The 23011-nt window shown below is 49.5% G+C and overlaps 1 protein-coding gene across 4 annotated transcripts in view; it reads left to right on the top strand.

Moving 5' to 3' along the window:
* Positions 1–23011, top strand: part of DIS3L (DIS3 like exosome 3'-5' exoribonuclease) — a 1101103-nt gene that overhangs the window by 140001 nt on the left and 938091 nt on the right. For 3 of the 4 annotated variants that reach the window (XM_069624265.1, XM_069624266.1, XM_069624267.1), the window contains exons 3-4: positions 11843–11971; positions 12525–12660. In XM_069624265.1, coding sequence (XP_069480366.1) covers positions 11843–11971; positions 12525–12660 — 265 coding nt within the window. Of the gene's footprint in view, positions 1–11842; positions 11972–12524; positions 12661–23011 lie in introns of those variants that run through there. The other variant, XM_069624268.1, reaches the window with a different exon arrangement.

Genomic DNA, 23011 nt, shown 5'->3' with positions numbered 1-23011 from the left:
CCTTTCATAAAGACAAGGTTGTTTTACAAGTGAAGCCTAATTTTCTCCCAAAGGTGGTTCCTGAATTCCACATTACGCAGAAAATAACTTTATCTTCATTCTATCCTCCTCCCCACCCAAGGAAAGACAAAGAGAGGTTACATGGTATGGATCCAAGGTGTGCCTTGAGTTTTTATATCCGCACACTTGCTAGGATAAGGCAAGCAGACGAACTATTGGTTATGCAGGACTCAAATTAGAATTGCCAATCACGAAGCAAACCATTTCAAGATGGATTATTTTAACCATTTTAGAATGCTACAAATTGGCAGGGAAAGAACCCCCTCAACATCTTAGGGCTCATTCAACCAGAGATATCACAGCCTCTTCGGCTCTCCAAAGAGGGGTTCCAATTCGAGACATTTGTGCGGCTGCCACATGGTCGTCCGCACATACCTTTACAGCCTGGATTCCTCCTCTAGCTAGGAGACAAGATTTGGGAAAGCTGTGTTACATTCTGTACATTCTTAAATGGAAATATTCCAATTTTACTCCCACCTCCTTTTTTACCACCACTGCTATGGGAGTCTATCAAAGATGAGTAATACGTCGGAGGACACAATCCCTTCGAAGAACAAGTTACTTTCTTACCTTGTAACGTTCTTTCAATGGGATGTTCCTCCGACATATTCCTTATCGCCCCTCCCATCCATCCCCGTAGTAAAACTTCCCTTGTAGTTGCAGCTTACGCTCCTTCAAGGTCAATAACCAATTCATGACCAGCTAATTTTAAGCTTAAAAACGGAACGGACGCTGCGTGAGTCTATTTATATGCACGATGACGTCAGCGCCGATACAGAGGCTGTCGAGGGACACCAACATGAGGGACGTCGACGTGCAGCACCCTCTACTGAAAAAAATTCCGAGGCCAGCAAGCTGGAATGGATAACATCAAAGATGAGGAATAGGTCGGAGGAAAATCCCATCGAAAGAACGTTATAAGGTAAGAAAATAACTGGTTCTTCTCCATTCCCCACCTTAAACCTTCCCCACCTCTCATCCTCTCCACTTCCCTCGAATCTTCCCTATGATCCTCTCCTCCCTCCCTCCTCCCCTTATCCTCCCTCACTCCACCATTATATCCCTTCTGTTTCTCCCCTCCTCCTTCCCTTCCTCACCTTACCGCTCACAGATTAATTGCTCTACTTACTGTTTTTATTGGTTCGATTCATTATAAATTTCTTCTTCTGTTATAATGTTCTATGTATTCTGTTATAATGTAAAGCGCTTTGGATGAAAGCGCTATATAAAAGTAATAAATACAAATGCAACAAACCATTCCTCTGCAGTGTGTGTGAAGAGAATATATCCCTTGGTGCAAAGTTCACCATATCCATTAGTAACAGAGCATTATGTTCCAGGACCGACTAAAGGTCTACCAGTTACTTTTCCCCTTGAGTGATTTACAAGTAACGAGTAGTGCTATTACCTTGTGAAGAACACCAGTATCGGCGACATAGTCTAGGCATTTCATCCCTGACAGAGTTGCTATGAGAGGCTGGGTGAGACCAGCATCCCAAATATAAGACTAGCTCACACTTTAGTTATCGTATCCCAACACTTTTTTTTGGCTCACACCTGGAAAAGTGGTGGGTTCTTGTTCTGTATAGTGGTAAACGTGTACCCTATAGGCGTTTATCCTAACCAACCCGTGCTTGTAAATGTTGTTTTTTTTTGTTTTTTTTTATTGTAATTTATTTTTGTTTATTTAGCTAATTACAAAACATTAAGCACATCAAATAAAAAAGTAAATATACAAAATTCTAAAAAGAATAAAAAAGATTTCTTTGAAGTTTATACAGAATCGGCTATCAAATCAATCAAATCTCTTCAGTGATTCTTTCCAACTGCAAAAGCTGCTGCAGTTACTACTATGGATTCTGCCCCACATAACATTGACCAAAATTGGTCATGAAGAATGTTTAGAATTTTTGTGACGTTTCCAGAGTAACCTTTCCTGTAGCACATTGCCAACTCGGAACAAGCTGTTAATATATGGTGGCTAGTTTCAACGTCCTTATGGCCAAGCCGGCATAAACAATAAGTTAGTGGTCCAATTTGCCCTATTCCCTGGAACTCTCTAGTGGGGAGTAGATTTAGCCACAAATACAATATGAACTGTTTCAGCTCAATTGTGCAGAGTTTAGATAAATGGCCACTAAGTTTATAAAAGGGAAAACTCTGGTATGAATATACCTTATATGTTTTCCTAGTATGCAACAGCTCTATATTTTGGACTCTCTCCCACAACTTCGATCTTCTCAAAGTCGGGCATAGAGTTGATTTGAGTTCCTCTATAAAGCAATTTATTTTCCACCATCGTCCATTTGGTTTCCCACCAGTTGTAACCAATCTTCTCCAGCATGGGGTCTGGCATGGATTCACATGCTCATGAATATTCCCCGTCAGGCCGGGAATCCTCGGTATAGAAAAAATCAGTATCAGTTTCGTTTCTGATCTGTCTTTCTCAGTAGTAACCAATTACTGGTCTCTGGGTCATACTGCCCCCAGCCAATGACTGCCCTCTCCCTAAGCCCCACCCCTGGCAGCCATCCTCAGATTTTTACCGCACGTTCAAGTGTTGGGAGTCCTCGTGCTTAGCTCTCGAGCTTTTGCTGCGTTTTCACGCTTTTTTCAGATTTCTCATTTTTTCAGTTAAATAGAGCCTCAAGCTCCACCGTTTCTACTTCCGATCAACGGGGATCCGTTTCGGAGTTTTCTACGCCCCTCAATGGTGAAGATTTCGTTGAGTTACGCTTTTGGAGGATTCCAGAAGTTCCGAGGCCTACCCGGACATGGCCCAGGAGAAAGGGAGCACGACGACCGGGAAGCTATTCAGGACCTGCACTGGATGCCAGCTTCAGAATGTTTTCAAGGAGGATGAGCATTCGTTATGCCTCTACTGTCTCCATGAGGACAAGACACACAAGGAAAAGGACTGCGCGTTTTGTGGAAACATGTCGGAGCGGACCATGAAGGATCGCCACCTCCGTCTCGCCAACTGGCTGGAAGGTAAGAGCCCGCCAGGCGAGAAGAAGAAAAAGAAGTCCGAGCGGTCTTCTAAGTCCTGTGAGGTGCTCCGGCGACAGGGGCCCAACAAAAGGCTAAGCACCGCGAGTCCGCGGGCACTGGGAGCGCCGAACGGTCGGGCTCCTTGGCTGCCAGGCAGGGCACACCCTCCCCGGCGCCATCGACCACGAGCCAACACTCTGGCTCGGATAAGAGGAAGTCCGAGAACCCGGCAAAGCTTTTGGAGAGGCTCCGGTCGATCTCGAAGACTCCGGCAGAGGGGGAGCGAGGCTCGGACCCTCCCCTGAAGCTGAGGGCCCCAGGCGTACAGAAGGCGACGTTGGCCATGATTCACCCTGCTAGGACCTCGATTGAGGATGTCGCCGCGGCCCTGGCTCAGCCTGTGGAGGCTACACCAGTGGGGCGCCCTCAGGTACCAGAGTCTCCCTGCCACAGCGGAGGGAGTCGTCTTTCAGGCCCATCGAGAAGACCCCCACAAAGTCCTCGTTGGAAAGGGGGGGGTGGTGGCCGTCCTGGATACGGACACGACCTGTGAAGATGAGCTCATCCAAGTCGTGGAGGAGACCCAGACCATCGGGAGGGATCCCGACGAGGGCGACAGTGACGCAGACGAGGCTCCTCAAGAGCCCTCGCTCCCGTCGTTTCCGGCGCCGCAGGACACCTTGGCGGCCTTTTTGTCAGCCATCCAGTCCTTATGCTCGGAGAGAAGGACTAGGTTGCCCCTTCCCCTGACGGAGGAGCCTGAGCCAGACCCGACGGAGGATCCGGAGCCAGGACCTTCGCGGAGCCCACCGATTAAGAGGAGGATGACGCATCCTAGGCCGCCTCTCCCGCCTCTGCGGCCTTCTCTGCCTCCCCACCCCCCCCCCCCGGTCCACTACCCACGTGGATGATGCAGGCATGGACACGACTACAACGGGTACGGATGATGACTGAGGCGACGACGGGACGTGTCGCCCCTTGCCCGGGCGTCCCCGCCCGACCTGATTGGATCCTTCCATGCAATGATCTCCAGGGCATCCGAGCTCTTCCAGCTCTGCCCCGAGGAAAAGGAGGGGTTCCTTTACCAGCGGCGCAAGGCTAAAAGGAAGACGGTCCTCGCCATACCGCTTCTTGATGACATCTGGGATGAGGGGCTCGCCCTCCTCAAGAACCCTGCCATGGCTCCTGCGAAGAGGGACCGGTACGAGAAGAAGTACCGGGTCCCCGACGCTGCCCCCTTGTGCCTTAGGGCGCAACCTACCCCGAACTCGGTCGTTTCGGCAGCGGCCAAGAAGAAAGCAGGGGGGGCATCGGCCTCGACTTCAACCTCCCCTCCGGACGGCGAGGGTAGGAAACTGGATGCGATGGGACGACGGGTCATCTCATCTGCAGCGACGACCATCAAAGTGGCCAACGCCCTGGCCATCGTAGCCCGCTACGACAGGGAGTTGTGGTTCAAGATCGCCCCTCTGTTGGACTTCCTTCCGGATGCAGAGAGGGCTGAGGCCCTGGAAACCTTACAGGAAGGTGAGATTGCCTCGGACCACGCCATTACGGTGGCCACGGACATCGCCGACACCGGTTTCCGTCAGTTGGGCAACGGCGTTTGCCTGAGACGACAAGGATGGCTCAGGGCAACGGATTTCCGCCAGGAAGTTCAGACCAAGGTTTTGGACATGCCTTTCGATGGGAACAACCTTTTTGGCAAGGCGGTTGATGAATCCCTTCAGGCGATCAAGACGGACACGGAGACGGCCCGTGCACTGGGTGTGCTCCAACAGCGACGGCCGTCCTTTCGGAGCTCCGGAGGCAGACAGGGTGCCTCCAAGGGAGCCGGCAGCAACTCCTCTACTTACCGTCAAGCGGCAAGGTCTTCGTCGCAGGAGGCCTACAGGGGACGTGGCAAGTCGGGTGGATCCCGCCGTCGTCGCCAAGGTGGTCAGGGAGGCAAAGCGGCCTCCAAGCAAGATTGAACCGTCCGTCGGGTCAGGCCCCCGCCGAAGCACCCCGCTGGGAGGCCGGCCGACTAAGTTTGTCGGCGTGTGGGAGTCCATCTCCAACGACCGTTGGGTGCTGGACGCCCTGGGGCACGCCCTCGAGTTCCAGAAGAGGTGCCCCCGCATTCCTCGCGTGGCCAGGAAGGAAAATCACATCCCTCAACTGCTGTTGGAAGTACGGGCGATGCTCAGGAAAGGTGCCATCGAGCTCGTCCCGAAGAGGCTTCGGGGCTCCGGAGTTTACTCAAGATACTTCCTCGTGAGGAAGAAGACAGGAGGATGGCGTCCCATCCTGGAACTGCGACGACTAAACAAATACATCAAAATACGGGCAAGGACAAGGGAGCTCGCCGTGGAACACACTGCGAAGTCCGCCCAGCTGCTCACGGACCTGGGGTTCTCCATCAACTTTGCAAAATCCCACCTGGTCCCGTCGCAAGTCGCCCTGTTTCTGGGAGCACAGCTCGACACAGTGGCGCGGCGGACCTCACCGTCAGAGGAAAGGATAAGGACCATCCTAGGAAAGGTGCAACGTCTACTGGCCACGGACGTGGCCAGAGTGAGGTCTATCAAGTCCCTCCTCGGAATGATGTCCTCCTGCATTTATCTGGTGCCCCATTGCAGACTTTGGATGCGGCCCTTACAAGAATTCCTCGACGCCCACTGGATCCAGACGACGGGCAGCTTCGAGGACAGGATCTCGCTCGACGAGACGTTGCGTCAGGCGATACAATGGTGGGGTGTCCGCACTCATCTGACAGCGGGAACAGGCTTTCTAGCCCCGGCCCACCAGGTGACGGTGACGACGGATGCCTCCCTGGAAGGTTGGGGAGCGCACACTGGGGGTCTCCACGCGAGAGGCCTTTGGTGCTCGGAGGAGAAGACTCCCCACATCAACATCTTGGAGCTCTGCGCAGTATTCTGGGCCCTCAGGTCTTTCCTTCCGTCCCTCAAGGGCAAGGTGGTGAGGATCTTCACCGACAACACCACCACGATGTTTTACATTCGGAAGCAGGGCGGAACCAGATCCCCTGCCCTGTCCAAGGAAGCCCAGGATCTGTGGCATTGGGCCGTCGCCCAAGGGATGTTTCTGGTACCCTTTCATCTGACAGGGATAAAAAACACCATCGCCGACTCACTCAGCAGGGAGCTGCGCTCGTGCCACGAGTGGGAACTGCGCCAGGATCAAGTGGACCGACTCTTCCGACGATGGGGCGAACCCCAGAGCGATCTTTGCGACGGCGGCAAACTCCAAGTGCCGGAGGTTCGCCAGCAGGTTTCCCCAACCGAGGAGTATGGGGGATGCTTTCTCGTTCCCCTGGGATGGCCTGTTCCTTTATGCATTCCAGCCGTTGCCGTTGCTACTCCGGCTCGTCAACCAGCTCAAGAGGTCCCGGTGCAGGATGATCCTCGTTGCACCGGCGTGGCCGAGGCAGATCTGGTTCCCGGACCTTCTGGACTCGTCAGCGTCCACAGCAGTCAAGCTGCCGGCGGACGCGGATCTTCTCTCCGGAGAAGGAGGCGCCATTCTTCATCACAAACCAGAATCGCTGAACTTGCAGGCCTGGCTCCTGCAGCACTAGACTTTGGAGGATACAACATCCCGGCCGACTGCAGAGAGGTTCTTGCAAAGGCCAGGGCATCCTCAACTCTCAAGTGCTACGGACACAAATGGAAGAGGTTCTCTGTCTGGTGCCGGGCACAGAAGATTAACCCTCTTCGGATTACGGCCCTTCAAGTATTGCCGTACCTACTGTATTTGGCCAAGGCTGGCCTATCTCACGCTTCCATCAAGGTACATCTGGCTGCCGTCTCACGTTACACCAGAACTACAGGACGGGCGTCCTTGTGGTCTCATCGTCTGGTGAAGGAATTTATGAAAGGACTGTTCCGATCATTCCCGCCGGTGAAGGCCCCTGCCCCGGCGTGGGAGCTCAACGTGGTACTAACTAGGCTCATGGGGGCCCCATTTGAGCCTATGCATTCAGTGCCGTTGAAGTTTCTGTCGTGGAAGACAGCATTCCTCGTGGCCATCACCTCTGCACGACGAGTGGGAGAGATCCAGGCCCTGTGTTGCAAGCCTCCATACTTGACTTTTCACGACACGACGGTGGTGCTGAGGATGCACCCCTCCTTCATGCCCAAGGTACCGTCGGACTTCCACCTCAACGAGCCCTTGGTGTTGCCAGTTTTCTTCCCGTCGCCGGCTGAGAGGACTCTGCACTTGCTAGATGTAGCTAGAGCGCTGAAGTTCTTCGTGGACCGCACAAAGAGTTTTCGGAAGACATCACAGCTGTTTGTGAACTTTGGACCTGTGAATCAAGGGAAGGCTCTCTCGAAGACTTCCATTTCCAGATGGCTCTCTGGCTGCATCATGCACTGTCACCGGTTGGCAAACCGACCGCTGCCCGGCCGTCCGAGAGCCCATTCGACCAGAGCGATCGCTGCTACTACGGCGTTCCAGTCTGGTGTGCCCCTGCTCGACATCTGCAGGGCTGCTACGTGGAGGTCGACGCACACCTTCACGAGATTCTACTGCGTCGACCGGGATTCCAGGGAGGAGTCCAGAGTCGGCCAGGCAGTGCTGCGCATCCTGTTCACCTAAGGTGAGCCTGGTGAGGTAAGAGTTGCTTAATGTTGAGTTGTTGTATTGCTTGATATTGAGCCTTTTGCCACCTCCCGTGGTTGTGCATGTGTATACTGCTATGTATTCTTATATTCATGAGCATGTGAATCCATGCCAGACCCCATGCTGGAGAAGGAACAAGTTACCTACCTGTAACTGTTGTTCTCCAGCATGGGTCTGGCATGGATTCACATGCGAACCCTCCCGCCTACCCCTCTGCGGCTCTTCACTTGGTCATACTGCCACTTCACGTGCTACCAAATCTGAGGATGGCTGCCGGGGGCGGGGCTTAGGGAGAGGGCAGTCATTGGCTGGGGGCAGTATGACCCAGAGACCAGTGATTGGTTACTACTAAGAAAGACAGATCAGAAACGAAACTGATACTGATTTTTTTTTTTCTATACCGAGGATTCCCGGCCTGACGACGGAATATTCATGAGCATGTGAATCCATGCCAGACCCATGCTGCAGAACAACAGTTACCGGTAAGTAACTTGTTCCTTTTGAATTTGTATTTGTTTTCTGGACTTTACTGTGTAGCAGTGTTCTCCATACACACCATGCTGTCCTTATTGATGGCAAGCTAAATTCTAAACTTAGTGCCTCAACCAGCATCGAGTTGTGTACGTTTATAAACAAACTAAGTAATTTACCTTCGAGTCTATCTAGCCACCGAATGTGTGTACTAGAAAGTGCCTCAAGCAGATATAAGATGTTAGGGACAATGTTCAGACGATATACCTCCAAAACACCCTCCATGTTGTATCCTCTGCAGTGCACTATGTAGTTTTTCAAAACTAGCCATTTTATTCCAAATTTCACTGTGATAATTTCTTCATAGTAAGATGTTGGGGGGGGGGGGGGTTTATTTTAACAGGAAAGCCCAAGTAGATAATGCCTTTTTTTTTTTTTTATTATTTTTTTTTAATTTTTTTTAGAGGGCAGCATTTTGCAATTTCCATATAAAAGGAACTTTCCCTAAGGTGCTTTTTCTCAAGCACATGGTTTTGGTTTTAGATGTATTAATGATCATATAGTTATTTGTGGCATATACTGCTAAGGCAGCTATCGTACGCTGCAGTCCGATTGTCTGTCTAATCGAACAAGATTATGTCATTGTGCGATAAGCACAGTATTTGTTTGCCGTTTGTTTGGTGGGTAGTTATGAGCTAGTTGCAGTTCATTTTCTAGATCAGTGGTATAACAATTGTACAATATGGCACCCAGTACGCAACTTTGCTTTGAACCACGATTTGTTTGATAATAATTAGTGTGGGCACCTGCAGATATCAATCAAATTGTAATTGAGGTATGTGTATATAATAAAGTACTATAGGGTCTACGTTTTTCCCATAGTCGGCGACGTGCAATATAGTCAAAAGCTTTGTAACTTTCTTATTATTATAGTCCGCTATTAAATATTGAAGTATACATACAAATTCTGTCTGAAATGGGCAGTGTATTTGACTACTTTCAGGCCAAATAAAATACTGGCAAAGGGCTAGTGTCCATCATAGCCAAAAGGCGATAGTTGGAAGGTTCCGATCTATTGCCCTTTTTGAAAATTGGGACAAGTGCCGATTTACGCAGCTGTCAGGAATAGAAAAATATTTTGGCCCATAGCTCAGGGTTTCCTCTAAAGAATACATTTGGAATAGCGTCTGATCCAGGGGCACGTGAATCCTTGAGTTTTGTAATAACACTCTACAGTGTGTCCTCGTATGTTTAGGTTTGTAGGATAGCATATTTTGTTTTCAGTTCCTTTTTCTAAATGAATCTTCACAGGCTTGTTGTATAACTACTCAATGTGTTTATAAAAAAGTTCAGAGGGAGACCAGATATTTCTGAATTCATTGTAACTTGACCAAAATATATGTGCATCATAGGTTTTGAGCCATCAGAATATTTTTAGCCAATTTGGATTACTAGTTCAGTATTTATGCTGTTTTTATACCTGGTGGCCAGATTTATTATTTTCTGTTTCCCAACATTGTTTAACCCAAGGATTACTCCTGAATATTGCTTGGTCCTTCCGATGTGACTGTTTCTTTTCTTCTATTATCAGATCAAATGGTGCGTTATTCTTAAGATTACAGGTATTTAACCCCTTAAAGCTATTTATCTGCATATTTTGCACTTCAATACTGATCGTACTTTCCAAGTCCCAATCGGCCAACAATAAAGCTTTCTCAATCGTTTTTTGGTCAAGCAACAGTGCATCATTTGTCACCTTTTATATTTATAGCAGACCAGTGTAGTCGATTTCCCTGTATGTTTGAAGTAATTTTCAAATTTATTATCATATTTGCAGGAGTAGTGACCATTTCAACTGACAACTAAGGACAGCATGGTGACTCAAATCGTTAAACAGGACTATTATAGGACCACATCTCTTTCAAAACTGCATCAGTGATGACATAATTAATATGTGATCCTACAATTCCATTTGTCCAAGTATGACCATCGACAACTGCCTTGGAAGAAGAGGAACTTAAATACGACAAATCATAATTGCCAGTACATCGCGACCAGTAACAATCTGTATCAACCCTAGAAGGGATAGCCAGGTGAAGGTTTCTTTTGTTTAGATCACCCACTTCTACGATATAACCGATAGGGACGGTTTCATAACACTGAGAGAATGTCATCAATTACACCATGAATATCTCTGGTGTGTATTCCCCCCGGGGGATTATATAAGTTTATGATCAGACTACTGCATAGTATTTACTTTGATGTCTGCAAGATCGCAGATAAGACCTGGTGGGAATAGATGGCCTTTGGAAACTGTGGCAAGATATAATTTGACTTGGCGCCAATCGCAGGCCGTCACTAGCATGTCCCCTTTCAGAGGGAACTGCATGACTGGAGATAATCTGGAATCCGTCTATGGCAACCATTTTTGTAAATCAAGTTTCCTGTATGATGAAGACGTTGCTAGACTCTATAGTTTCCACCCCAACAGGGTGGACTAGAAATGATCGGTAGTCACTTGTATTCCAGCATATCCATTTGTGTCGATTTTTGATGGGAGAAAGTCAATTTCGCTCCATTTATGAAGCATTCAGGTTTCCAATATTTTATTTCTTGTGCACTAGTCATTATGTCACTATTCACTTGAAGGGCTTGCAGTGTTGCTCTTTCTGATTCTTGTGCGTCTTTCATATAAAGACAATTTTTTGTTACTTTCAGAGGTACTTAGTTTCTTCGCTTTGCGGCATATAATGAGAGATGGGCCTAATTGTGTGAACGATGCTGCATGTGTTTTAAGTAGGGCCACATATATTATGTCATGTTTTGTTGGGCCATCATACCATTTAGGAATGGTTTCATCAGGGTACTTTCCTCTTTTTAGTATACCCACTATCCTGAGGTAACAGAGTAATCTTTGTGATCCTATGCTCTTAAACGTTTTGTTAATCGATGTCAGGCTGAAGCCTCTACTGATTGTTTAATTCAGCCACTTCATGACATTTGTTTGTTCTCTGTACATGGCAGGCGTGAACTGGTCAGTCTTGCATTTCTGTCCTTTGGCCAGTTAGTCTTTACCTATGGTTGTAGTACCCTTGTATCCTCAGGTGGATCGTGTGGTTGCCCAAGGAGGCTGCACCTGCTTCTTACCTTTTTGTACATTTTGATGAACGGGTAGTAGAGGTGATCCCTTCCTGTTTGATTGCTGTGTCACTGCTATTGAAAACCTGGTCTGTCATGCCTTGATTATTTTGCTGGCTTCCCCTCTTCTTTTCCTCTGCTTCTCTGTACTGTTTCCCACATTCCTTTTTTAATGTGGTTGGGTATTTGTACCCTCTGGGTACCTGCAATCTATCACACAATCTTGGCAATCATTAGTCTGGGTTAAGAGCCTGGCTTTGAAGTACAAGTTATTTTGTAGAGACCTTTTGGATTCATAGCACTACAGCCATCTTTTCCTCCACACAATCAGCCTGCTGCCCTCGCCTTGTAAATGTTTTTCTTGGTCTGAATGGAGCTAAAAGGAGCTTGTCAGCGAAGCAGGCAGAATGAACCTAAACACGAGCAGGGCAGTGCAGGCAAACCTGAACTGCACTTTGTTGTACTAACCTGGTCTATGCTGATATTCTACTGGGAGGACTTTCTAGTGATTAAACGTGACTACAGTAATTTTGTATTTTCTGTCTTCTTCCTGCAGACAGTACAACAAGCTAAGGAACCTTCTGAAAGATCCTCGACAGGACTGTGTTCTTTTCGCCAACGAATTCCAGGTGTACTCGTACCTTCCCAGAGAGAAGGGTGAAAGCGTAGATAAATGGCAGACCAGGTACAGTTAAGTTGGTTATCAGTGAACTTCCCCTAACATTTATTGTGGGAATCCACGATCTGCTCTTTTTAGGCATAATGCAGCCACTTTTTTGTTTGGCCGCAAAAAGTAGGTTTTTGCCATAACCAGGTGTAGCTCTTCGAATCATTACTGTGTGCCTTGTATCCTAGGCGATCATTTATTTTTTCTGTAAGGTACGACTTTTCTAACCACAAATAATTCCTCATGAAAAAGGCAAACTTTGGAGCCCGAGTTTAACCACGTTTTCTCCAAAATTGTTCAGTTTTATGCGTTGTTTCTTTTTCATGCTCTATATTCTTTCTGCGGGTGTCTTTGGTATGATCTGTAAAACAAAATTAATTTGTATTTGTTATGCAATTTGAAGTATTAAGTTATTTGTAGAGTTGATTGATGTATGGCAGAAAGAAAAAAGGAAAAAAAGTTAACATTTGTATTGTTTTAATCGTTTAGGTTCTCTGTTGGTTGACTGCACTGTGAAGGATGTTTGTGTTCTGATTTAAGGCCCTGTTCAGGTCAGTCTGTTCTTTTACAGGTGCATCTACAATGCATCAGCATGGTACTACCATCACTGTATGGAACAGATTCCCATTGTCATGATAACTGAAGATGAGGATGCTATCCAACAATACGGGAGTGAAACCGGAGGCGTGTTTGTCATTTCTTTCCAAGTAAGGTGCTAACATCATGGGACAGATGATTAACAATACACTAAGGATGGTGTAGGGAGCTTAAATGAACAATAGTAATGTACAATATAGTGTCTAGGTGGTATGTGACAATTTTCTCCAGGCAGAACTTTGTATGCTTGCGTGTGTGTGAGTAGAACTGCAAATTTCTGCATACAGCAAAACCATTTTTTTTCGTAGTTGTGCATACATCCCTATGATTGTGGACGACCAGCCTCCTATCTTCTGCCCAGTCTGTTTGTCCCCTTGTTTTCTCTGCGATGTCCCTTAATTTGCCATACTTTCTTTCTCCCTTACCCACTGTGTAAGCTTATGTATGTTAGACTACCAAATACCTGATCATTCTAGAGCAAGGGGAACCATGATTCCTCAGTGGTGTAACCGTTTCAGGTTCAAGCGCAGGCTGTGCAGGGTTTTTGCCACGTACATATCCTTACTGTTTTTCATCACATTTCGCATTGATTATATCTGGTGAAGAGCTAGACTGCATCTCAACGGCCCTGTGGCAGCCTGCCGTGAGCAGCACTTCTCTGCAACACATTCAGTGAATATTAATCTTGAATAGTGAGACTTTTTAGAACTGGCCTGCAGTACACTTCATATGACCGGCTGTTGAAATGGATTTCTAGAATCGGCTGTGGTGGTTAGGGGAGGAGGGATTTTAGGAGGCAACCCTAGTATGGTGAACAGGGAAGATGCTGAGGGCCAGATTCTCAAGAAATAGCAGAAGTTAAAGGAGTGTGTAGTAGTCTTGCTCTGGTGTGCAAGTACTATGCTTGTGGAATGCTGTGATGTGCTTTGGAATTTAGCTAGGTCATTGCAGAATGTTGTGTGAGGGTGACTACTGGGGATTCTGTGTGTGGCAGTTGCATCTTGGAGCTGTAAGGTGTGGATGTGACAGTGCCTTACTGTCTTGATACCTACTTGGGTCACTACCTGCAGACCAATAAACTTCCCTTAAGTAGCCTGGGTCACTGTCTTCATGCCCAAAGAACCCACAACTGAGCGCTTTCAGTTGACCTTACTCATAAAGGTACCCTGAGCATTTCTGGAGGGGCTTGACAGTTGTGCAAAGAGGCGCTGTCCACCCCCCCTCATCCCCCCCTCCATACATTAGTGTCGGGGGTGTGCTGTTCCTGACCAACAATGGTGAAATTTGATACTAGCAACCATGTGTTTGCTGGAAGTCTGCTTATGAGAACTGTTAAAGGGCCGGTTTGAGTAAAATTAGTAAGTAAAAGGGAGGGTGGAAATGCTAGTGTCACCGCCATGGTTTAACCCCTGACTGTTGTGCTTCAAAAAGAAAATCATGACTGGGTCAGAAATTACGCTGTCCTGATTTGCGCCCCCCATGCGTCTGTTTCTTAAGGCGATGGGGTTTGACTCTTGTTCCAGAGCATTTAAAAGCGATTCTCATTTATGAATTAAGAAAGCGCTTTCAAATGCCCTGAAAAGTACCCTTATTGCGTGAAGGGTGGAGGGCATCTGAATGAGCTCATCCAGATATACTTTGTGAATTGGGCTTCTCCTTTTATTGGTGCAAGTGAGCTGAGGCGCTAGCGCCTCACCTCACTTTTGCCAAAAAATGCTTTGAGAATCTGGCCCTGAGAGTTTAGACAAACCCAATCTGTGTAAGGTAGCAGAGCGGCAAGGCTTTGTCTCAGGAAGGGTGTGAGAGTGGTCTAGGGCTACTTGTCCACATAGAGCAACACCAATACTTCTAGTTGCACAGATAAGTATGCAAATATATAAGAGTTTATTAGGCCTTTAAAATGCACACTAAGCAGGTAAAACCTGTAGGCAAATATTGTCACGTCAACACAATAATACCAATATATACATTCACCCGTGGGAGTAAAAAAATAGCATTTTATTCAATTACCAGTGAAACACAGGAAAGTACTCGGATGCATTAGAAATAGAAAGAAAACTTAAGGATAATCGTAGAACTGCTTCCCTACCTCTTATAAAGTGCAATACTAAGATGGTCACCAGTTCCAAATGGTAGATACTTCACAGGTAGGCATATTAAGAGATTGGTGAGGCCAATGGTTATGATTGATACAAGTCAAAAAGTAAAAATAAAGTTCAGGACAATAAATTCACTCAATCCCAGTCTTTAGGATAGTCATAGAAAGGGATCCTTGACCTTGCCTCCAAATAACAGTCGGGAAAGAGTGTTTTGGGGACAGTACTTTACGCCCATGTAACCCTATGGAGAACAATGGGAACACAATCCAATGCATAACCTAGCCCTCTCTCATATCCAGACACCACTGCTGATATTCTATAATCCATTGGGGAAATATTCTTCTGTGATTGGTCCTGTTGATGAAGGCCCACAGGTCCCGGGTGCAGAGGTCACTTTCGATGCTGGCTTTAGTTTTGGTCAGATTCAGTACTTGGGAATCTGTTCCAGACAACTTCCAGTAGAACATTGTGAGGAACTCATGGTGACAAGTAAGACAGACACAAGTGATCAGTCATTTCAAGGGTGTTTATTGAACAATGAATGCTGTATGCAGGTTGGCAAAACGCCTAATCTAAACCTAAATCTAAGATGGGAGCAAGCATCAACCTTCAAATGAATATAAGGCAGTCCTAGTGGTGTCAAAATAAAAGGGCCTATACTAAGAAACCTATTGCCAAACCTCACAACTAATACAATAAGGGGTGTGGGATAGTTCTCAAGAAAAGAAAGAAGTGTTCTCAAATAATATGTCAAGATGCAGTAGTCTGGGCCTCCCTTCCCTACGTTTTGGACACTGGGTAAAATGGGAGCTTGAAGCACAGTACAGTCTCGGGCTTCTCCAGGACAAGACGACTGTTCCAATGGCAGCTCTCCGGACACTCTCTCTGGCCTTTGTAGGTCGAGATAACAGTTCAGCTTTTAACCCTCAAGCTTTCAGTTATCAGGGATTTCGATGGCCAAGTCTTGTTTCACTAGAAAGTCTCTTGCCTTCGAGGACCTAATGTGTTCAAACAACAAAACAAAAGTTCCTTTAACAAATGAGTTATTTTCTAAGGTTATCTCAGTGATGGGTTCACCCCTAGATCCCCCTCTTCTGGGCGTTGACCCTTCTCAATGGTATTCCAAAATATTTTGGTTCCTTTATCAATCAACTTTGGGTGATGGCTTCACCCCTGGATCTCCCTCGTCGGGCTCAGGCCCCTCTCTCCTTTTGCAGGATTTATTTTCCATTGGTTTCTCAATGTTTTCTCTCACTGTGGGATTCACTTCCCTTTCTCTCCCACTGTTGGTAGATCAAAGTCTTTCGATTGTACAGGGATTTTGCTTGACCCTCTGTATGACCACTTTGACCCATTTCCCCGGCCCTCCTACAGACTTCTGCTATTTGTAGTTTCTCATATATGGGGCTCAACCAGAGTCTCTTCAATTAGCACCCACGTGGTACCAGTTTCCCTTCTGCAGCTGTTGGCTTCTCTGGAGTCCGGCCAGAACCAAGGGCATGGGAGCTTCCCTCGATCCTGCCAATCTGCATAGGCTTGCCCTGTGTACCATTGACATCAGCTGCAAGACACTTCTGCTAATATTCGTGGTCTTAGGCTCTCTTCCACAAAGGTTCTGCGGGTGTGGGATGAAAAGGGCAAGGTCACTTCTCTACTCGCCACCCTCTCGATCCCTGCCGCCTTTCTCCTTCTCTTGAACTGCCGCGTGGTAGCCGTCTCGTTGTGCTGTCTGCCGTACTCACCTTGCTCGTACTGTGCTCTCTGGCTCCACCTTTCAACTCTGTGGGGAAGGGAAAGGGGAGTCTGCCTGACCCTTTTATTGGGACATGTCAGGTAAACGGCTCTGGTGTTAATCTGTTGTCCTTTGTGTTGTGCGAAAGTGTTAGTTAGGAAAGGAGGGGGGGCAGTGGTTTGGAATGTCCTCCGTGAGAGGATGGGGAAAAGGTGAAAAAGGAAGGTGGATACCTCATCTCACCGAGGACCCCACATCCAGGTGATCCTTCATCACTGGTCCACCCCCGGGAACTGGATTCAATAGTGATAGCTGTGTCCTGGCCACCTGGATGACAGATCCCAGGGACTAGCTAGGGAGACACATTCAGGTTTCTCACAACACTCAAATGTGGAAAGATAACGTCTGCAGAGCAAACCACCTCAGAACACAGCCAAGGAGCGAAGGAGTTTTGTAATGGGAGTCACCACATTCAGGCGATGACAGGCTATCTTCATGGGATGAACAAAGGAACACAGTTTGCGTTCATGCAAGAAGACTGAAAATGCAGTAGCAGGCATCTTGTTACACAAGGTGATGGTCCTCCAAGGATTCACTTGCAACGGTGGCTGCTGCTGTGAGGTAGCCCAGTCCACCGGTTTATCCAGGGATACTTCCAAAAGCGCAGGTGTTGAAGCAATGATGAGGGCTTCTTGAGATCAGGACAAAGGAGCGCATGGCTTCCCTGTGACTGCACTGGAGTTGATCCTGGTCCTCTTTGTGGGTCATGCTCTGGTCAGTAGCGGTCTGCACTTCTTAGAGGTCTTGGCTCCAATGATGATCTGTCAATAGCGGCACAGCACTATTATCCAAGATTTGGGCTAGGAGCATGCCCAAGCTCACCAATGGTAATGGTAAACATCTGCACCATTCAAACAGTCAGTGGCTATCCATGGCTGTTGGATGGATGGTCACTGGCCACACGTGTGTGCGTGTGTGTGCGTGTGTGTGCGTGTGTGTGTGTGTGTGTATATATATATTTCTGATGTTTGTTAATCTGCTTAGAATCACATGCTGTGCATAGGTCCGACATCCAGTGGTCACTGCGGAGTATTGCATTTTGTTTTTCGTAGTCGAAAAGGGGACGTCGACAAGGCGTGTCTGTAACACTATCCCTATAGTGACGTGCGTTATACCCACAATCCCTCACGCGTCGAGGGCCCTCAGATTGGTTTTTTCCGCCCAGCTACTGGTCGCCTTTATGCAGAGCTCCTCGAGAGACATTGCCAAATAGTTTCTTCGACTTTTGGTCGTTTGTTATTAATACCAATAACGATAGATCCCTCCCTCGACGCAGAGCCGTTTCTCCGCCGAGCAAGATTTTCGACGGAAGGACGAGCGGAGGAGATCCTTCGGCGCTGCCGAACACGTGGCCTGGCCTCGCCGGCCATACACATTAGGGAGAGTGGGGCTTTGTGGTCTTTCTTTCTTTTCTTTAAGAATGCCTTTCTCTTTCCCCTCCCTCTCTTTCGAGGTCGTAGTCACACCTATTACCCTCAGCTATGGAGAGGACGGCATTTAGGTTATGCCCGCTTTGCAAGGGTAAATATACCTGTAAGGATAAGCATAAACGGTGCAACCGTTGCTTACCCCTCGATCACCAGGAGGACGGCTGTGCGGCCTGCAAATTACTAAAGCCCAAAACTCTAAAGGACCGCAGGGTCAAAAGGTGGGCGGCCTACGCTATGTCTAGGCCTGACTCCTCGCCTGCCACCGCTGAGTGTGACGAGGATAGTGACTACACGGCCCCCGTAACAGAGGCTGTAGACCTCTCAAAGGAGCGTTCACGCTCCTAGTCGTCCGTCCCGGGCCCCGACAAGCCCGGCTCACGCCCAGCTTATGGGGATGAACACCCCGGCGACAAGGACGCACACAGAAAAACACCAAAGCACATACCCCCAGGCACACATTCGTCGAAGACAGCCATAGCGCCAACGGGGACGCCGGGCCCACCGACGTCTTCCACCGACCGTAAGGGTCGTCAGCCCTCCCCGCCACCTCTTCCGCGACAGGCGACTGGGCACTCTAAAGATAAGAGCGCTAACACCAAAATTTCCGGCGACACGCATCGCAAGAGCGCTCACGTTGCCAACAAGGACTCGACGACCAAGGACTCGACGAGCAAGGGCTCGACGCTCCATAGCGCGACGGCGACCGATCCCTCGGAAGAGAGAATGATCGCCGAAAGCCTCGCGCGCATAGCATCTAAGGACAGCCAAAGACGTACGGCGAGTGAAACGCCGAAAACCGCGCACAAGGCTAAAGATATGCCCAAGGCGCCGGAAAACAGATCAGGTCAGTTCCCAACGCCGTCGGAAGGCCCTAGCCAGCAAGAAGGCTACTCAGAAGGCGAAGGCTCTCTTTCTTCGACGTTATGGGACAGAACCAGACAATTACAGGAGGAAGAAACCCCCTTTTCTTTCCCAGACCGTCCTGGCCGACCTCAGTGGACCTTTGAAAGGTTCCAGACCTGTATGGACAAACTAGATAGGTTCATGTCCATCCCAGAAGACAGGGCGCCCAAGAGACCAAAGGAGGCACCCCTTGAGAGTCCAAGGGCTAAATACCAGAGGTTTTATAACCCCATACAGGAGGACATAAACTCTTACAATCCCACTGAGGAAGACACCTTCTTCCAAGAGGAAGATGAGTTCACCTATGTTGAGGACCAACAAGAAGAGGAAGGTTTTCACGAGGAAACTAACCTATGTGAGGAAGGATTCCAGGAAGACGCAGGCGAGGGCGACCAAAATCCCTGGCAGTCACCGGCTAGGTCGACTGACACAGGCAGTAGCAGTATAGTCATCAGGTCTACTGAAACTACACCAGTCAGGAACCCTTTGCCTGTCGATGATCAACCCACCTTCAATGCACTGCTGAAGAAGGCAGCAGCGCATTTCGAAATCGAAACTGGAGACGGTCCCCCAGACACCGATTTTGTGGAGAGGATTATCAAAGAAAAACCCCCCACTAGCCAGGTTATACCTATCCTCGCCTCAGTTAAGAGACGTATTACACCTTCTCTTTCCGCTCCTGCATTGGTGAGAGGGGTCAATCCGAGGATTGAAAAACTGTTCTCTCCCTCTCAATCAGATCCATTATATATTAAGGGTCACTCAATCCCGGACTCCCTGGTCGTGACCAACACCAGAAAAAGGGCAGGAGTCCCATTATCTACTAGCGAGGCACCCCCAGATAAAGAGGGGAAGAAGCTGTATGCCCTAGCCAAGAGAATCACCACCTCTGCAGCATTCTCTACCAGGATCGCCAATAATAACACCCTATTCGCAAGCTACGCCGATGCTCAATGCGCTAAGCTCAGACAGGACATCGAAGAAGCTCCCGAACCCCTAAGGACTCGTTTACTGGCTACAGTTAACGAGGGTTCTCTGGTCAATCAAAGCATTGTCAAGAATACCCTCAATGCAGCAGAGACGGCTGGCCGCACTTTGGTACAAGGAATTTTACTGAAGCGTTACGTCTGGCTTCGCAATTCCGGATTTAAGGCGGAAACACAAGCATCCCTTATTAATAAACCCATAGAGGAATCCAACCTCTTTGGGAGAGCAGTGGATGACGCGCTGGAGAAAGCGAAAAAAGAATTTGATACTATAAAGACCTTAGACCAAATTTCTAAACCTCCTAATAGGAAGGGATTTAGTAATAAGCGCTTTTTTCGTGGACAACGCCAGCAACAAAACCAACAACAGTACTCTGCCAGCAACTACCAGAGTAATAGCGGCCAGTACAATCAGAGGGGTCAACGTCGTGGCAAGGGAAGAGGCCAGGGTTCCAAGCCCAGAGGCTCCCAAGCCAACAAAACCACCAAGTGACGCCAAGATTCGCGTCCCCTCCCATGCAACGCCGGTTGCGGGCCGGTTAACATCCTTTCTTCCAGCATGGGAGGGAATAACATCAGACCGCTGGGTACTTTCCACCGTAGCCCGCGGCTACTGTATAGAGTTCTACAGTTCCCCAACACACAGACCCCCGAGGGGACGCCGCATGACACCAGAACACCTCGCCATCCTTCTCCAAGAAGTGGACCAACTGCTGGAAAAAGGAGCCATAGAGGTCGTGCCTGTCATGATGCCTACCTCCAAGGAGCCAGGTCCGACCCAGCAACCCCAGAGGCAGGCATCATTCTCCAGCATGGGGTCTGGCATGGATTCACATGCTCATGAATATTCCCCGTCGTCAGGCTGGGAATCCTCGGTAAAGAAAAAACCAGTATCAGTTTTGTTTCTGATCTGTCTTTCATAGTAATAACCAATCACTGGTCTCTGCGTCATACTGACCACAGCCAATGACTGCCCTCTACTGTGTTGGGATCCTCGTGCTTTTGCTCTTGAGCGTTAGTGCTATTTTTTTCACGTTTTTTCTCAAAAAACTTCGTTTTTTTTTTCGGTCAAAAGAGCCTCAAGCTCCACCGACTTTCCATCCGATCAACGGGGACCCGTTTCGGATTCGTCTGTGCCCCTCAAGGGTGAAGATTTCGTCGAGCTACGCTTTTGGAGGACTCCAGAAGTTTCTCAGGCCCGGCTATGGCCCAGGGGAAGGGAGGCTCGACGCCCGGAAAGCTGTTCAGGGTCTGCCCTGGATGCCAGCTACAGAACGTCTTCAAGGAGGACGAACACTCTTTTTGTCTTTACTGCCTACATGAGGACAAGACGCACGTGGAGAAGGACTGTGCGTTTTGCGGCAACATGTCGGAGCGGACCATGAAGGACCGCCATCAACGTCTCGCCAACTGGCTAGAAGGGAAGAGCCCGTCCGGCGAGAAGAAGAGGAAGAAATCCGAGCGGTCTTCTAAGACCTTTGAGGACGCCCCGGCGACGGGGGTCCAACATAAGGCCAAGCACCGCGAGTCCGCTGGCACCGGGAGCGCCGAACGGTCGGGCTCTACGGGCGCCAGGCAGGGCGCACCCTCCCCGGCACCATCAACCACGAGCCAACGCTCTGGGTCGGGTAAGAGGAAGGCCGAGCACCCGGCGAAGCTCCTGGAGAGGCCCCGGTCGAGCTCGAAGGCGGAGGGGGAGCGAGGCAGTGTCCCCCCCCCCCCCTCAAGGATAAGGCGGTGAGCGCACCTAAGGTGGTGAAGGCCTTAATCCATCCGGCCAAGCCCTCTATCGAAACTGTCGCGGCGGCCCTGGCTCAGCCTGTGGAGGCTACACCAGTGGTGGCGACCTCGGGGCTCAGAGTCTCCCTGCCACCTCGGAGGGAGTCCTCTTTTGTGCCCATCGATAGGACCCCCGTGAAATCCCCCGTGGGGAAGAAAAAGGGGGGGGCAGGGCGTCGTCGTAGATTCGGCCCCAACCTCGGAGGAGGAGGTGGTCGAGGTCTTAAGCCACGGCTTCGGCGTGGAAGAAGACCGGCCCGTCGGGATGGATCCCGACGCAGGTGACGACGACATCGTCGAGGGTACCGACGGGGCCCCTGATCGCCCGTCGGATTCCCCTCTGCCAGCGCCGCGAGACAACTCGGCGGCCATTTTGTTGGCTATACAGTCCTTATGCTCTGAGATAAGGACGAGACTACCGTTGCCGACGGAACCTCTCCCGTCGGGGGACCCAGAACCGGGACCTTCTGGTGTTCCCCCTACCAAGAAAAGAAGGATCCACCCTCCACCTCCTTTTCAGCCGTCGCGCCCCTCCCAGCCCTCCTCCCCGTCCACCCGAGGGGATGATACGGGGACTGACACGGCAGCGACGGGTACGGACGACGAGGTATACGACGAGGATTTACCGTCGTCGCCTCCCACCAGGGCTTCTCCGCCCGACGAGATTGGATCGTTCCACTCAATGATCGCCAGGGCATCCGAGCTTTTCCAACTCTGCCCTGAGGAGAAGAAGGAAGGTTTCCTTTATCAGCGGCGCGAGGCCAAGAGGAAGACGGTCCTCGCATTGCCTCTATTGGACGACATTTGGGATGAGGGCCTCACCCTCCTCAAGAACCCGTCCACGACGCCAGCTAGAAGAGACCGGTACGAGAAAAAGTACCGGGTCCCGGACACGGCCCCCCTGTGCCTCCGGGCGCAGCCTACCCCGGACTCCGTCGTCTCCACGGCGGCCAGGAAGAAAGCGGGGGGGGGGTGCGGCCTCCACTTCGACTTCCCCACCGGACGGCGAGGGAAAGAAATTGGACGCTATGGGACGCAGAGTCATCTCGTCTGCAGCGACGACGATTAAAGCTGCCAACGCCTTGGCTATCGTGGCCCGATACGACAGGGAGCTCTGGTACAAACTGGCTCCCCTGCTGGACTTCTTGCCGGACGACAAGAGGGCGGAGGCCCTGGAGATCCTGCAGGAAGGTGAGGTGGCTTCGGACCACGCCATTACCGTTGCGACGGACATCGCCGACACTGGGTTCCGCCAGTTAGGCAACGGCGTTTGCCTTAGGCGGCGTGGATGGCTCAAGGCTACGGACTTCCGTCAAGACGTTCAGACCAGAGTCCTGGACATGCCCTTCGACGGGAACAACCTGTTTGGGAAAACGGTGGACGATTCCCTTCAGGCTATTAAAGCGGACACCCCGAGACGGCCCGGGCCCTTGGAGTTCTGCAACAACGACGGACGCCCTTTCGGAGCAGCG

The sequence above is a fragment of the Ambystoma mexicanum genome, chromosome 11, assembly GCF_040938575.1.
Source record: "Ambystoma mexicanum isolate Mex_15411 chromosome 11, UKY_AmexF1_1, whole genome shotgun sequence".
In the NCBI taxonomy this organism is placed as follows: Eukaryota; Metazoa; Chordata; class Amphibia; order Caudata; family Ambystomatidae; genus Ambystoma; species Ambystoma mexicanum.
This window is presented reverse-complemented; position numbering and strand designations above follow the sequence as displayed.